Raw genomic sequence first — 15863 nt, 5'->3', positions numbered from 1 at the left:
AAAATATTTTAATCCTACATTATAGGTAGATAAACTTTGTATAGAAATGGATATTGGTATACTTGAGATATGATGAAGCATAGCTAAAGGTTTAAAATTCTGCAACAATTTACTATGTTTAAAGTAAATTATATACAACTATCCTATGCTTACCGGTAAATTAAAGTATGATCATGTTCAAACAAATTGGGGTAATATTAAAAAAAAAGGAAAATATTATCATGAGGCGGTAATAACCAAAATATTCATACTGGGGTAGGGCATCAATTGTTTCGTAAATTAGAAGAAAATGTGATTCAAATTGTTATAGTTACGTCGTAATTGTCATCTCAAGCATGCTTACGCCGTCAATCATGAGTAGCACCTGCAAGGCAACTCACGGGTCCTTATTTTTCATGATTGATAATGCGTTGGTAGTGGTTTTAATCTCCCAGTCAAAAGCATTCAGCCAAATTTGTGCTTCCAACCTATTGTAGTCTACTAAAATAAGGCTTTTTAAAAGATGATCTGGAGGGTGGATGGGCCAATTGTTTATTTAGGCCTTTCGGATAGAGACAGTCCGATTATTTGTACGCGACTTGGATTAAGTTATCTATCAAACCTCGTCCTCGCATAGTCGCATGTATAAACTATCTTCAGTTTGTGACAAAAGAGAACTCTAGCAGTGGAAGTCAACAGAATGGAAGGTTTAACGGAATCAGAGAAGAAGGATGATGCAAATCACCCCACTGCAGCAGACCCTTGCGCCGACGGTATATGGTATGGAAACTTTTTTTCCGCAACACCCCCTTGCATCGTTGGTTCATTGTCGGGTTAAAATCTAATATATGTTTGTTTCAGTGACATTCCAGAACTGACGGCAGAAGAGTTTATACCAGGCGAAGATCCGTTGGTTGTTGTTTTCAACAAACTTCGACGGGTCAGTTGTAGTTATCCATTTTTGGCGACGGTTAGATTGTGTTATGTTGTTTTCTGTTTCAAACCATACTGACTGGTATGGTGGTATTTTTTGCACAGCATCTCATGGAAAATGTGAGCACCACACGAGCATTGCAATCTTCCCAAGCCCGTACATTAAAGACGCTCTCCGACTGTATCACGACCCACGGAAAGTTACTAGAGATTTTATGGGAGGAATATGCAGACCGGCGCAGGAAGCAGTATTCCCAACCTGGGATTGAACCGTACGAGGCAGATTGGCCTGGAAAGAAAGAGGCTGACGTCCCAAACAAGGGTATGACTACAAGGTCCCAGTAAAAAAAAAAGTTGGGGTCGAGAGGGGTCGCGGACTCAAATCATCCACTGAAGGTAGTTTTTCCTTCATGTATTTATCCATATTCTACAATCCTCCCTTTCACAGTGGGAATTATGGTAGGTATTCTACTTTGTTGTGCAGAGAAGGATAGACTTTCACAGCAGCGACGACGAGCATGGGACAGAAGTGCTAGGGGAGAATCCCGGGGATGTTACACCGTTGCTGTTTGAGATTAAGAAGGATGGGCTGTTATCATCAGATGATATGCCTAAGGTATTTGTATCATCTTTCGATTTTCTGCACAGTTTGCGATCCTTGGAGTCTTACACCATAGTTTTCTCCGTCAATAGTTTTTGGATGTAGATTTCAGACCACCGAAAGGGATGAAATTTATCGCAATGAAACTAGCCATGGCAGCCTACATTTTCGCCAGAGACCTGGAACAGGGGTACGTCGTCATAATTAACTTTTAAACCATGGTGCACACGTACGTTTCTAGCCGTGTTCATCATTTCACGATTGTGGAGATACTCCTAACAAATTTTTCGACCTTTTTCAGCGAGATTTTGTATTCTGGTGAACACTGCCATGGACCTAGACATGCATTCTGGTCGTTGCGCCCCCGTCAGGAGGTTGTGGACGATGTAAGTGGTGTCTTATAACATGCTATTTGTAATGAGCATTCAACGGTTTTTTAACGGCTTCATAAGTGTTATTCTGGCCAGCAAATGGTATTCGACTTCAGCAATTTTTTTTATACACGCTTAGGTTACAAACCTCGTAGCAACCATGCTTAACGATGAGCGTCATGACTCCGTATGGTGGCTTCCGACCACGTTTGCTGTAAGTGTCCATTGGTACCCATTAAATGATAAACACTTCCTGTGCGTACATGTTACATGAGGTCAGGCATAATCCTTATTCTGTTGATGTAGCAAATAGCTTTGAACCCTTCAACTTATTACAAGGAAACTCTGGCCTTTATTCGTCAGAAATACATGAAATATGTTGACGAGACGGCAAAGGTTAGACATTTAACGTTGTTCATTTTAAGGAAAAAAAACGCAACTCAGGACTTAATTGATCAAAATGTCATTTTCTTTCATCCCAGATTTACATTCCCTTAAACAAGGATCAACACTGGTACCTTATGGTTATGGATTTGCGCGAAAAAGCTCTTATATATTTGGACTCTGCCAAAGAAATCGACGCGCGTGAAGGCAGAATGGATCAAATGGAGTACGTGGTATGTAGTTGCCAACTTGGTAACTCCACATAGTTGTGTTTAAAGTTAGCAAACGTATGTGTGGTGTAACTTTATTTAATGATCTGTACATTGCCTTCATTATTTTATGTTTAAGCATTTTAAATTAAACTTACGTACTCATCTGATTATAGGTAACCATAGTTATTTGCAAAGTTGGAAGCGGTCTAACATGTATATATCACTGAAATTAATTCAAGATATGAATATAAAGTATAATAATGGCGTCAGTTACACAAGTATTTTTTGTTATAAAACTTTTTGGTATACGACTAGAATATATTTTAACTTTTACGTAGAATTCAGTACTCTGCTTTGTTTGAAATATTGAATAATATTTTCAAGGCTTAGGGTTACATTATGAAATATCTATAGGTGAAAATCTAATTCCGAACACTGTTTCCATTTCTTGGGTGCTTAAATACGTAATTATTTTGTTTTTCCTTTTTCATTAAGCATATATGTATGTTTTCCATACCGTGCTTATCAGCGTTGTGTTTGTGAATCACAAATTTCCATGCAGGCATTTTTCCTGCTAAGGCTACTCAAGGATAGGAAATTTTATAGGAAGAAGGAGAGCAAATGTCCAGAACGGTCAGAGTTTGAGGTCCGAGAGCCCATGACCAGCCAACAGCGACCAAATTCGTGAGCACACCATCTCCTCTGCATCTTATAAAATTTACCGTTTTAAATGAAATTGATATCCTTAATTTGTTGCATTTATTCGTACTATCGTTGATCAGACTAGACTGCGGGGTCTGGGTTACACAATGGATGCAACTGTCTGAGTTGTGGACTTCGTATGATCTTGAGGTACCAGGCCATTATAAATTTATGAGTGCCTTTGCATTACTTATGTAAGAACCCCTTCAACTCATTTACCGAACTGATTATTCTTCGCAGATTGTAAATGACACCCACCGGATGCAGCTAGCGATGGATTTGGTCATGTCAAGGGCCAACCCAATAAGGTCCAAAATTTGTCAAAGAGCGGTTGAATACTGGGATAATGCGGTGAGGGGTTCTGCCCGAAAGCCCCAGATGGCAACAAAAAAAAAATCCACAAAGGCATCACCGGTGATTAGCGTCAGTAGTCAAAGCCCTACCATATAAGCATCAATCTGAGCATCACTTAGTTATAGTTTTTTTTGAAAATGTATGTACTTGAAGTGGACGTCGTGGATGACATGTTATCCTAGGCCCTAGTAATGCGACCCGAAAACACCCGTCCTTGGAGCTTGCCATTTTGGTTGTTTTCTGACTCGTATTATTGCAAGCATTGGATCGTAGTTCACACTTGTTTGCATGCAGAACTCTAATAGGACATGCAAGATCTTATCACGTATTAAGCATCATATGCTAACACTTTATATTACCTTATTATATATCACATCAACATATGCGTGATCTCGTTTTCAAGATAACTAGAGAAAAAAAATCACCGTTTGTTTGTGTCACCTTATCGACGTACACGATAAGAGGGATGAGGCCATCAGATTCTGCAATTTCGATCTCTACATTTAATGGAGGAAATTTTTGCAAATTACTTCCAACGACAATACCTCTTTTATTTTGGCCTCTCAAAAAAAAGTATTCAACTCTCCGTTGAGTATCAAACTCTATTCTTCGTTTCCGTTTGTAGCATAAATTTTCTAGCAATTATTTTACTTCTAGTAACTACTCAGGTTTGTACTTCTACCCTTCCCTATGTTGTGAACATCTGGCATTCCCTATCGTATGTTGCTGGACCTGATGATTATTATGAATTGGCCTTTTAGCGGATCACAGGACCTAGTGATAACTATGAATTGGGCCTTTTAATGGAACACAGGACCTAGTGATAACAATGAATAACTATGAATTGGGCCTTTTGGCACCATTTAATCAGCCTTTACATTTTTGACAATCTAAGTGAAATAAAATATCCGAAACCCAATTGTTGCTAAATGCTCACAGATTGACTTAAATGATTTCTCGTCATTTTTTTTATGTTAAAAGGATTGGCAAGGATTATCATCTCCATTAGACCGCCATTTACACATAGGCATCCACAGTCAACAATGCTAGTATTGTTAAAAACAAACAAAAAAAACCATAACACTTCATATAGCAATTACACTCCGTCCAAAAAAAAATAAAAAAATTAAAAAACAATCACACCCCTCCGCCTTTTGTTCAAGACTTGGCTTCCGTTCCTGGATTCAGCGTCCTCAAGATATCCATGACCTAGGATGAAAAAAATTGTCACGATAATACCAATACGGTAAACTTCCATTCCAACTAAACACACAACATGTATTAGCTAGGCAAGATTTACGCACCTTTGTTTCCCAGTCAGGTTCATTCTGATCGCCTAAGGAATGCATGTTCTGGCTTTGAGCTGTGCAAACTATCAGATCACCATTGCTTTTTTTATCACCACTCTGATGTTTCTCTAAGACATCAGCATTAACACCCGCTCGTGTTACTCCTTTCGTGCACTCCGCCTCGACATATTTAACATAATATGAAACAGTAAATACACAATAAACTCATCATGGGTGCACAATTCATTAATGGGAAACATAGATACAATTTTAAATTTTTTTTTACAAAATAAAAATAGTAATCCATTTCAACTGATTATGTATAGAGAATACCTCCGCACGGTCTGTGTTGGATAGATCAGCACCTTTCGTGGCATCTGTTTCATTACAGGTCCTCCTGGTAACTGTACACCTCCGCTTAGTGTGCCCTGTTTTTCTACAACTAGTACACCTTCTTTTCTTCGACTTTAACTTCTTTGAAGACGACGCTCCTTTCGTTCTAACAACCACTGGGACCCTAATGCCGACTTCAACCCTCTTCGAAGCACCATTTGCAGCTTTAGCATTCCCAATTTCCAGGTCCCTGCATACGTTTCTAATCCCATTCAAAGCAACTCTAAACAGCTCTTGCTTCTTTGCACCAACAAAAAGCATCCATTGAGAAGCTGCATGAAGGGCACCATGCCTCAGCAAAAAGCCCCTCTCGGATTCCTCTTCGATGTCATCAACATACTGTCCGATGTCCTTGGCATCTTATCTCCATCTTTTAATTATCAAGCGATCGGGAATAGCTTTCAAATGCTCGTGCTTCATAAAGAAAAACATGTGCCTACAAGGGTACCCCACTCGTTCCCAGAACCCACAACGACATTCTAACTTAACCACATTATTCTCAAATGGCGTCATAACTCGTCTTCCCGGTTTACCATAGTCTTCTGTGATATACAAAATTGTTGTGGAGACCCTCTTTTGACTAACAAAATTGACTGTGCCCACCCAATCCATCTCTTTTTTAACCTCGTTGAATACAGCTCGAGTATACACGTTGGCAGCAGATCTTTCAATGGAATCCAAACAACTTGTGATGACCGGCATGCTATATAACGTATTAAACTGTGCAAGAAGCTCGTTGTTTCAGTACTCCCGAACAAGCAACTCAAGATTTTGAACAAGTTCTAGAATGCTATGCCTAGAAGTGAGGAATTTTTTTACATTAGCGTTGATTCCCTCGCACCTAGATGTCGTCCAAAAGCCAGCACAAAACTTGTTCCGCAGATATGCGTTAGCCCACATCTCTCGCTTCTCGTACATCTGCGAAGCCCATAACTTGTCACTCAATTCAAAGTCTATCACTGCCTGAGCCCACTCAGCCTCAAAGTCAGCAATTTCCATGTCAGCATATAACCACTTTGCAAACACATTCCGAAACACTTCCTCGTTTGAGTTCGAGGTTACATTTCTTTGTAGGTGCCACGCACACAGCCTATGAGTTGCTCGTGGAAAAACTTTCCGCACAGCTGCAATCATTGCATCATCTCCATCTGTAACAACTACGGACGGTGTCTTGCCACACATTACTTCAACCAGGCTCTCGAGCATCCACGTGTAAGAAGGTATGCGCTCATCCAAAACAAGACCAAAGCCAAAGATTGTTGTTTGTTTATGGTTATTCGTGCTGAAGAATATGACCAACGGCCTCTTATATTTGTTTTTCTTATAGGTGGAGTCGAAAGCAAGGACATCACCAAAATATTGGTAATCTATTCTACTTGCTCCATCAGCCCAGAAGAGGTTCGCCAACATACCATCATCGGTGAGGTTGTACCTTGCCATCGACATCGGATCGGCTGTGGCCTTTCCCTCAAGGTATATGACGGCCGCATTAGTGTCACCATCCGTAATCTTGTTGCGTTTGCTCTTATCGATGTAAGTGTAAGCATCCTTTTTGGTGAATCCAAGGAGAGAATACCCCCCAGAAATTCCTGCCATGTACCCCAGTATCTTTGAGGTTGGTAAGCCGTACCTCTGCATCCTATCTATGTGTGCCTTGGCAGAATCTGACATACGGCGAAATCCTGGAATCATGTGTACCATTATCCTGGGCGTGAGTGGGTGATTATGTTCCATGTTCACCTTCCTAACCTTCCAAGTGCAAGAAACCCTATCAAGATACACTGACAGTATTGCCTTGCAATTCGTGCGCGTTTCTGGACGATGTGATCTTTTTCTATCCACCCGGTTGTAATGCTTCTGGTCCCTTAAACCGGCCTTGTTGCAAAAGAATCTCTGCCTTATCAAATTCCCCTCCTCATCTTTCCCGTAGTCACCCTTTCGGACCCCAAACCCAACAAACTTTCCAAGTTTTGCGAAGAAATCATAAGCACGTTTCTCGCTCCGAAAGACCTTGTTACATATATCATCTGCCGTGAGACTTATAACGTCTCCATAATCTGATGCATCATCATCCAAACTGGGTTGACGAGCTTCACTGTCACAACCATTCTCTGCGCTATCATTTTTGCAAATTGATCCACTAGCATTCCCAAATTCCTCGCAACCACCAAACAAACCATTCCTGCCCTCCATCCTCAACCCTACCTATTGGAAATCCAGCCAATTAATTCAGTTGGAAAAAAAATAGAACCTTAAATATTTGCGCTAAAAATTACTTGAATCGTAGTATAATCTAACAAGAACAGCTTGATAAACAATCAACACATTCATGACTCAAAAGGGGCTAGGTGACCCCGACTAATATATGTTCACACCCTGATGCATACACATTTCCTATCTTGGGACCCTAAAACAGCATTCATTCAGAGCCAATTAATTTAGTCGAAAAAAATCAATCTTACAATTTTGAAGCAATAACTGGACGGGTGAGATAAACAAGGAAGACCCACTTGCTAAGCGATAAGAACATTCAGGAATTAAAGGAGGCTAGTCTAACCCATTAAAATATATGTTGACAACCTGATGCATACATATTTTCTAACCTGTGCGCCGAAGCACCAATCATTCCGAGCCAAGTTAACTTATGCTAGCAAAAACAAAATTCAATCTTACAATTTTCAAGACATTACTAGAAGGGTTAAAAAAAGAAACAACAAGCACCTGCTAAGCAATCAGAACATATAAGACTCACTGGGAATTGGTTGATCCAATTAACATATTTTCACAACCTGATGGAAACACATTTTTTTACACGGGATGCTAAATCAGGCACCATTCCTGTCCAATTCCTTTATTTTGGGAAAAAATCAAATCTTAAAATTCTCAACAAAATTACTCGAAGAGTTAAACAAACAAACAAGACACGCATGCCAAGAAATCAAAACTTTCAATTAACAAAAGGGCATACTTCATCGAATTAACAAACTTTGACCTTCAAATACCTATATACTAAGCACCAAAACGAATCCCAGTTTGAATTCAACATACAGACAATAAATTAAACTAATCCATAAAGTTAAGTAAGAGGTCCGAACATATACAACAAAGATCTGAAAAATTAACAACAACAAATTGCAACTGAAGAAGTCGTACTTCGGTCCTTACCAGGGAATGGAGCCCGGACACCAAGCAGACTCGTACGCGCAGAGGTGATAAACGGAACAGATGTGACCACGACGACAAGAAGGGCGAGTACAGAAGATCGCGACGGTGAGGATAGCCCGGCTGCGTAGACGTTGACGACTAAAGGAGAACACCTCCTATCCACGAACCCTACGCGACGGCAACAAGAATTGCAAACACTTATTTTCTTTCAATTTTCCTAACAGGAATAATTTCATGTATAAACAATAGTTATGCAAATTTTTTTTTCTGACAAGGTTTCCTATGCTAGTTCATTTTTTTTTTCAAGGTTGCGAGAACCAAACCAGTCAATGAACCGGAAAAGTAATTGGTTCACTAATTTATTAATTCGACCAGGATTCAACCGGAGTTCAACCTGTTTAGTTAAATATTAATTAACAATTTAATATATAATTTCTAAATTTTTAAATTTGATCATTTCTAACCTACTAAATTCAAAATTGCACCTAATGTTCTACACCCAAAAACTAATAACAAAATTCAACTACCCACAGGAACTAATTATCACTAATTAGTAATCATCAGAAAATTAGCAACATCATCCTCATTTCAGAAACTCAGCATTTCAGAATAAACAAACATCAACAAAATAAACAATATTAACTCAGCAACTCAAAATTAAATCCAGTAACTCAACTATATCCAACCCCAATTCAGAATTAAACTAGGCCACTGATCATCACCAATCAGTAATCATCCGAAAATCAACAAGCAGCCAAGAACATATCAGTAACAACATCATCATCATTTTAGAAAATCATTCTATAATCATAAATCATCAATTAACCGGATTATTCCACTTTCATAAAATAAGAGACAATGTACTCATTCACAATTTCAGAAATAATGAAAATTTTGATGCCAAATGTAATTATACTTGTCTTAAATCAGTCTGCTTTCGAGTGTGGTGATGTGCAAATATGAAGATTGGGACCAACACTCAGAGAGTCAAAGTGCTTACTGCTTCCCGGCGGCTACGAGGAGGGGAGTGACGGCGACGACGAAGGACACGGCCACACCGGCGAACAGAGAGACAGAGCGCTTGAACAGGGGAGACGGCGACGGCCACAGAGCTTCCACGCGACATTAACGGAGCTTTCTCCAGCCGCGACACAGCTACCTAGGACGGTGACCGAGGCTCCTACCACGGCGATACAGCTCCTGCGATGGCGACGGAGCTTTGGCGGCGCAACACCGGCGAATGGAGAGAAAGCACGTGCGAGCTGAGGAGAGGAGCTCCAGTGTCTGTCGGTTCCGCGGGGCTGTGGGGCTGCGGTGGTGGCGGTGGGAGCGGCGGCTGCAGTGGTTGCGGTTGGTGCGGCGGCTGCAGTGGTCGCGGTTGCTGCGGCAGCTGGTCCGCTAGGGTTTCCTTATGTTCTTTCAATCTGATTTTTTGATAGAGAGCGGAGAGGAGATGAGTGGGAATGTTGGATTTTTGGTGGGGGGTTGTCTGGGCTTCGGGTAGGTGATTTAGACTTTTTTTTTTCATAAACAGGCCAAAAACCACGCTCCATTGAAGGGGTTTTCAAACGTAAAGCCATTCATAAAGTGTTTTTGTATCTGGGCTGTATTAAAGGAAAATACCACAGCCAAAAATTGCATTATTAAATAGTCCATGTCCACAATTATAAGCCCAAAAAAGTCCAACCATAAATCCAGGTAATAATTAATATAATCACTTTTTAATTATCAGCTAAACACCAACTCTAATCTAACCAAACTAACTGCAAAAACACAGACTTTGTCTCCTTCAAGCATGAACTCCAATGCAGGTGTGGGTCCCTTTGCCCGACAGCTTCTGCCCCTAGCCTTATGTGCACACTTCTCCGTTTGACAAGTAGTATTCTATACATATAGAATATTCTGCCAATCTACACACTAGCAAAATCCATTTTTAAATTGTAAAAACTTAATTTTTAGGAATGATCTCTCTAAATAGTGGCAAAAACATTTTCCTTATAACTGAGTGTCTGAGTATAAAAATAAACAAAAAAAAGTCCCTAAATTATATAATCATTCACAAAAATATTCTCGATTTATACTATCAACAAATATATTTTCAAAATATTTAAAAATACGTCAAAATATTCAAACTTAAAAAAATTCATCTTAGCAAACACGGCAGAAGTGGCAGGCAATGCTTATGTGGCTGTCTCCCGTATCATGTTAATGATTCGGTTATCGGTCATGACCTATTGACCTTCCTTTATATTTGGATACTTTTGGCATATTTTTAAATATTTATTTTTATCGCTATCATAAATTAAATATATTTTTCTCAGTAAATAAATAATTCAAAGACATTTTAGATGATTTCCACGTGAGTATAATAATCAATAATTGGTTTCACATAAAACTTTCAGTGTTTACATTGACATATCTACTTGTTTACAGATACGAAGTAGCAAGGGCAGAATCAAATATCAATGTTCAAATTAAAATTTCAAATGCGATGACAGTGCCCAGTGGTCAATATGTTAGTACAGTGAAAGGTTATGATCCATTTTCCATTAGCCTGTACAGATGGAATGGCAAATGCATCAAACCACAACAGTCGCAACAAGGATCTTTAACGTGCAAGATAATATATGTTTTGGCTTGGGAATTCTATTCGAAATTAAAGACACTAAAGATAAGGAAAAAATTGCCGTCACAAATAGAACGTAGTCTATGAGAACTTGTTTTGCTGCGATTGTGATTGTGATTGCGATTGCGAATAACCGGGAACAAACACAGGAAGCTGGCCACCTCTATGTGATCGACCTTGCTGAAATTCCCTCAATGCAGCATCTCTATCTTGAATACCAGCTGCTGAGCTGCTACTTCTTGCTCCCGTAGTTGCCTGTTCATTCACAACAGGACTGCCAAAAAATATAGAACGACCACTGTACAATAACTCTGTTCCGGAAACTTGAGAACTGCCATGACCACCAGATGAGGACGAGACGAAGCGCCCAGCTTCTTGGTCCCAAAATACTGATGATCTTCTGTTCTCGGAAACAGCTATGTTGTTACCTCTCATTGGTAGGCGTCCATTGTTATCACGAACTGGATTTACATTCCCTTCGCTTTCTCTGGCTGATAAAGGAGACTGATTCCCTGATGGTTGCTGATACATTGGGTTGAAATGGTCTCTGCTCAAAGTTGGAATCTGCATTGGTGAAGGGGTTAAGTTGGAAACTTGAGGACTGCTAAAGTTACTCATACTGTGCTGACATGAATCTAAATCTTCTTTGCTTGCTTGACTTGGAGGATATGAGCCCTTGTAAGGTGATAACCTTGATGTGCCAGCTGCATCATATTTATTATGAAATCCTTGATTGCTAATTGGGCTGCTTCTTCCACTCACATTGCTGCTGGATAAATTATCTGCATCATATGGATTAGACCGAGCATTAATTGGGCGAAGCACTGATGATGATGCTCGAGCTTTCGCAGCTGCCTTAGCTGCCTCATTAGAATCCAGTTTTGCAAGTTTCCATGCACTTATTCGCACAGCACGATGATTTGGTTTTTTCCCCTTGTCAGGTGGCTGTATTGCATCCGGATCAACTGTGGACGGCAGCCTTCCTGGCTCCAAATGTGGTATGATTTCATCCTGCTTATCCAAGACCAGACAGATAATCAGCATTCAACAAAAGAAAATAACTTTTAGGAGGAAACAAAGCATGCAATATACAAAACATATCTTATTGGGTGTGCCTCTTTACAGCACACATCTCCTGTCTTAACTGTTATAGTCTAACAGTTCTTAATTACTTGCTAATCATGGAAATAGTCATACATAATCTCTCTATTCACTTCGTACTTTAAATCTTATTGTAAATATCTATATGTAATGTTCCAAAATAGGTGACTATGTCCATGACGTATGAATATGATTCAGGTTATAATACAAAGATAGCCATACCGGGTGATCCATGAATATTCTCGGAGGTGTACACCAAGCACCCTTGTATTGCAAACTCATTCCAACAGAACTTCTTCCACTTACTGCCGTGACAGCTGAACTGGTAGGAGATGATGGTAGACTATGCTGTTCACCAGCATCTACTGAAGGACCCGGAGGCTCACTTAGAGTTCTCATGGCAACAACATACTCATATGTTGTAATACCCTGTAAAAGGAAACGGCAGCTAAGAAATCATATCTATATGTCAGAAAGGGATGAAGTTCATGACTTTACCTTTCGTATGAGGATCATATGAAAAAAGAACAATTCTCCCAAAGGTAAGGTTGCCAGGAAAGAAACTGCTGTGCAGATGGCCTGTTAAAGGTTTGAAATTTAGTAAAACAATGGGCAATATATGCCTTTAATATTTTAGCAATTTACATCTTTTTATAGTGAAAAAGTACAAGAAAGGTATTCTTTGTTAAAAATTTTCAAGTTAGGGACAGTTAACTTAACCACTCAACTAGTTAAAGACGTTGACAACCAATGAGTGATTAAAGGGTACGCTGAACAATTTCCAGCAAAAAACCAAGTGGTGATAAATATTCAACAGACTTCCAAAGAACAGCAGAAGAAATTATTTGAGATAAACTAATATGCTACTATCTACTGTGAAATGGAGCACAAAACCAGGGTGAGCATACCACTATAATAGCAAATGGGACTCGAGAGAATCCAGCTCCAAGTTTTTCTGCTATTTGATTTTCTGTGTCCCGCTTATCAACAAAGCATCGGACAAGCACAGCAATCCCAACTCCACATTCAACTATAAGCTGTGGCACGTGTGAACACAGAGTAAAACAAAAATATAATCAGGAAGGTTTGTATTATGCAACACACAACAAAGTGTGGGTGGGCACCAAAAGCTTCATTTAGGATACCCTCTTTCAGTCAACTTACCCAAACTAGGCTTACTGCCATAAGGCACACAAAGGTGACATAGTTCTTCCGTCCAACACAATTGTTCAACCACTGAACAAAACAACAAAAGAATATGATGATGAATCAGAAAGGGGTGTTAACAAGTGGAAAAGTGAGCTCATATATCATCAAAATTTTCTTAATACAACATACAGATATGACACTACAAGAATGAGTATCTAAATTACCCAGAAAATGACTTCAAGTAGCATTAAAATGGGAAAAGTACCCGACAATGGTGATCAAATCCATCAACACATTTGTCACAGCTTCTACAATGCTTACTGAACTTCCGAACCTGCAAAATAGTACTTCTAAAATGTAAAAACATCATAATTTTTGCACATTGAGGAAAGTGTTTATGAGATATACAATGAATAATATCAAATATGCTATTCCAGTAAGAATTCTTGCCTCAGCATTGCACAAAGTACAGAACAAAGCTTCCTCTTCTCCAGATTGTTGCTGTAGATTATTATCTTCATTACTGCGACAATCTTCTCTGACAAGGAAACTACAGAAGAAACATCCAATTTTGGAGCACCAACTTGAATTATGCTGACCAGACGTTCCTTCACCTTTTAATCCTGTCTTGCCAGTTTCTGTGATATATACCATGATACACTATAAGATTGTCTTATGTCTCAATATCAACAAATACCACTGCCAAATCAACTAAGAAAGTAAAAAACAAGACATCATATGACAGGAGGAGGCAATAAACATAATGACTGTGTAAATAGGAAAAGATTAAACCACCAGAAAGAGTGGCACCAAAATGGTACCAAAAGCATAGGAAAAAACATGCAGTAACCGCTTCATGGTTTTTGTATGACCCAGTAAACAGCCTAGTCAACACTATCACTAATTCACTACTGTATATTAATTTCAGTCCGTTAAGCATGAGAGTCATATCAAGTTATCAACAGACAACGGCAGCATTCCAAACCCAACCTGCCAATTCTTCATCGGCTTTTGATTGGTTCTTCGATGTCTTGTCAGAATCAAGCAGAACTCCCAAATCAGCAGGGTCAATGGCAGTGCATCGAACATAAAGAAGGAATACAGAGAGAGCCTGAAATTCAAAATATAGGTAAAAATCAATGAAGGAATATTGAATCTAATAATTTAGTATGAATTTTGTACACAAAACCACAAGGAGGATAGAAAGAGCGCAGGAAAGAATTCGAATAATCCTTACCAGTGCGGAATAAACACCAAAGGCCACGTATTCATAAATATCCTTTCCGAGAAAAGGGGCAAAGAAGGCATAGAATGCGATGGATAACAGGAAAAAAACCGTTATAGCCACCACCTGTTTACAAATGTTGCAAGAAAAAAGTGTTATGAGAATACCATTTGTCAATCCCACTACTTTCCACAGATCCAGTCACAACTCACACACATTATCATACTCTTCAATTCATGTGAATGTTGAATGAGAGTATTACGATAACAGTAAATCCACAACTTAGAACGTAAGGGAAATTAGCGATAAATGCATCTTTCTTTTCCTACTTTTTTGGGGGGAAATCGGAAAAAATGGAAGTGATATTTGTACATGATGGTTTGTGTGCAGTTGAAAAAAACAGTAACAGCGTGGCACAGAAAATGATGGGAAAAGAAAAACAATGATAGAGCAGAGGGGAGAAGCACGTATGAGATTCCACAGAAAAACAGAGATTAGGAGCAATCAATTAGGAAATGATTAAAAGAGTGAAAGTGTGAGTACCTGGAAAGTGTGAAAAGGAAGCTCCCAACCATGACGGCGAGCCATGACTGAGAGTGACCAAAGAAGAAATCTCTCTCTCTCTCTCTGGTGCGGTCTACGAAATGAGAAGTAGAAACAGCATCTATGCTATGGAATGTGGTGGAAAGCGGAGACCGATTTGCGAAAGAGAAAGAAGTTTGAACTTTGATTCTGCAGATTCTATGGCTAGGGTTCCTTAAGTCAAATTCGAACACTCTTCTTCAGTTAATTAGTAATAATTAACACTTTAACAGTAAGCAAGGCCACTCTCTCTTACTCTCCTCAATTAATTATTAATTTTTTTTGGTGACTAAATAATTATTAATTTAACTATTTCTTTTTGGTGACTTATTAATTTAACTATATAATAAAGAATTTATCCAACTTGTATTCTAAATTTCTAACAACATATTTTAAATATATAATAATAAAAAATTTTAATTTTAATATATTAAAAATATAAAAAAATTTACAATAACTTTTATAAAATATTATTTTATGATGTTCTATTTTATTTTTTTATAGTGTTCTCTAATTTAAAAAATAAAAACAAATTCAATTTTAATTTTATTTAAAAAATTATTGTTGATCAATAAATTAATATATACATAATAGTGCTTTTATTTTATACTCTTAAAACATAAAATAACAAAACTCTATACTAAATAATTACTAATTCTTTCTCATATTGCAATTTCATTTCTTTTCACAATTTTTTAATTATTCCTTAGTATTTCGAAGCGAAATATCAACATACGAAGTATTAAAAAAATCACCAAGAATAATGTATGACGTTGAAAGTTTAAAATCTTTTTTTA

General features: G+C 38.5%; 2 protein-coding genes across 3 annotated transcripts; both read right to left on the bottom strand.

The window, feature by feature from the left end:
• Positions 1 to 3982: 3982 nt before the first annotated feature.
• On the bottom strand, positions 3983 to 9846 carry LOC130944826 (protein FAR1-RELATED SEQUENCE 5-like). 2 transcript variants are annotated; one of them, XM_057873374.1, is made up of 5 exons: positions 9384 to 9846; positions 8384 to 8551; positions 5159 to 7423; positions 4841 to 5005; positions 3983 to 4745 (listed from the first exon to the last, which is right to left on the bottom strand). In XM_057873374.1, the coding sequence occupies exon 3, from the start codon at positions 7409 to 7411 to the stop codon at positions 5960 to 5962; it is 1452 nt and encodes a 483-aa protein (XP_057729357.1). In that variant the 5' UTR covers positions 7412 to 7423; positions 8384 to 8551; positions 9384 to 9846; the 3' UTR covers positions 3983 to 4745; positions 4841 to 5005; positions 5159 to 5959. The 2 variants fall into 2 exon arrangements, with proteins under 2 accessions (XP_057729357.1, XP_057729356.1); XM_057873373.1 differs by having other exon boundaries at positions 4841 to 7423.
• A 985-nt stretch (positions 9847 to 10831) lies between these two features.
• Positions 10832 to 15262, bottom strand: LOC130946027 (protein S-acyltransferase 21). Its single transcript, XM_057874708.1, has 10 exons — positions 15028 to 15262; positions 14497 to 14610; positions 14250 to 14370; positions 13710 to 13897; positions 13525 to 13593; positions 13275 to 13346; positions 13019 to 13147; positions 12609 to 12689; positions 12333 to 12539; positions 10832 to 12020 (listed from the first exon to the last, which is right to left on the bottom strand). The coding sequence occupies exons 1-10, from the start codon at positions 15070 to 15072 to the stop codon at positions 11091 to 11093; spliced, it is 1956 nt and encodes a 651-aa protein (XP_057730691.1). The 5' UTR covers positions 15073 to 15262; the 3' UTR covers positions 10832 to 11090.
• Between the last annotated feature and the right edge of the window lie 601 nt (positions 15263 to 15863).

The sequence above is a fragment of the Arachis stenosperma genome, chromosome 8 (assembly GCF_014773155.1).
Source record: "Arachis stenosperma cultivar V10309 chromosome 8, arast.V10309.gnm1.PFL2, whole genome shotgun sequence".
NCBI lineage: Eukaryota > Viridiplantae > Streptophyta > Magnoliopsida > Fabales > Fabaceae > Arachis > Arachis stenosperma.
This window is presented reverse-complemented; position numbering and strand designations above follow the sequence as displayed.

What these genes read in the sequence shown, in the direction of transcription:
- LOC130944826 (XM_057873373.1), bottom strand. Translation starts at nt 7,411, where the DNA reads ATGGAGGGCAGGAATGGTTTGTTTGGTGGTTGCGAGGAATTTGGGAAT.
- LOC130946027 (XM_057874708.1), bottom strand. Translation starts at nt 15,072, where the DNA reads ATGGCTCGCCGTCATGGTTGGGAGCTTCCTTTTCACACTTTCCAG. An exon ending in AGCCGATGAAGAATTGGCAG is followed by an intron (nt 13,898 to 14,249) that starts GTTGGGTTTGGA and finishes TATATATCACAG; the next exon opens with AAACTGGCAAGACAGGATTA. An exon ending in GTACTTTGTGCAATGCTGAG is followed by an intron (nt 13,594 to 13,709) that starts GCAAGAATTCTT and finishes ACTATTTTGCAG; the next exon opens with GTTCGGAAGTTCAGTAAGCA.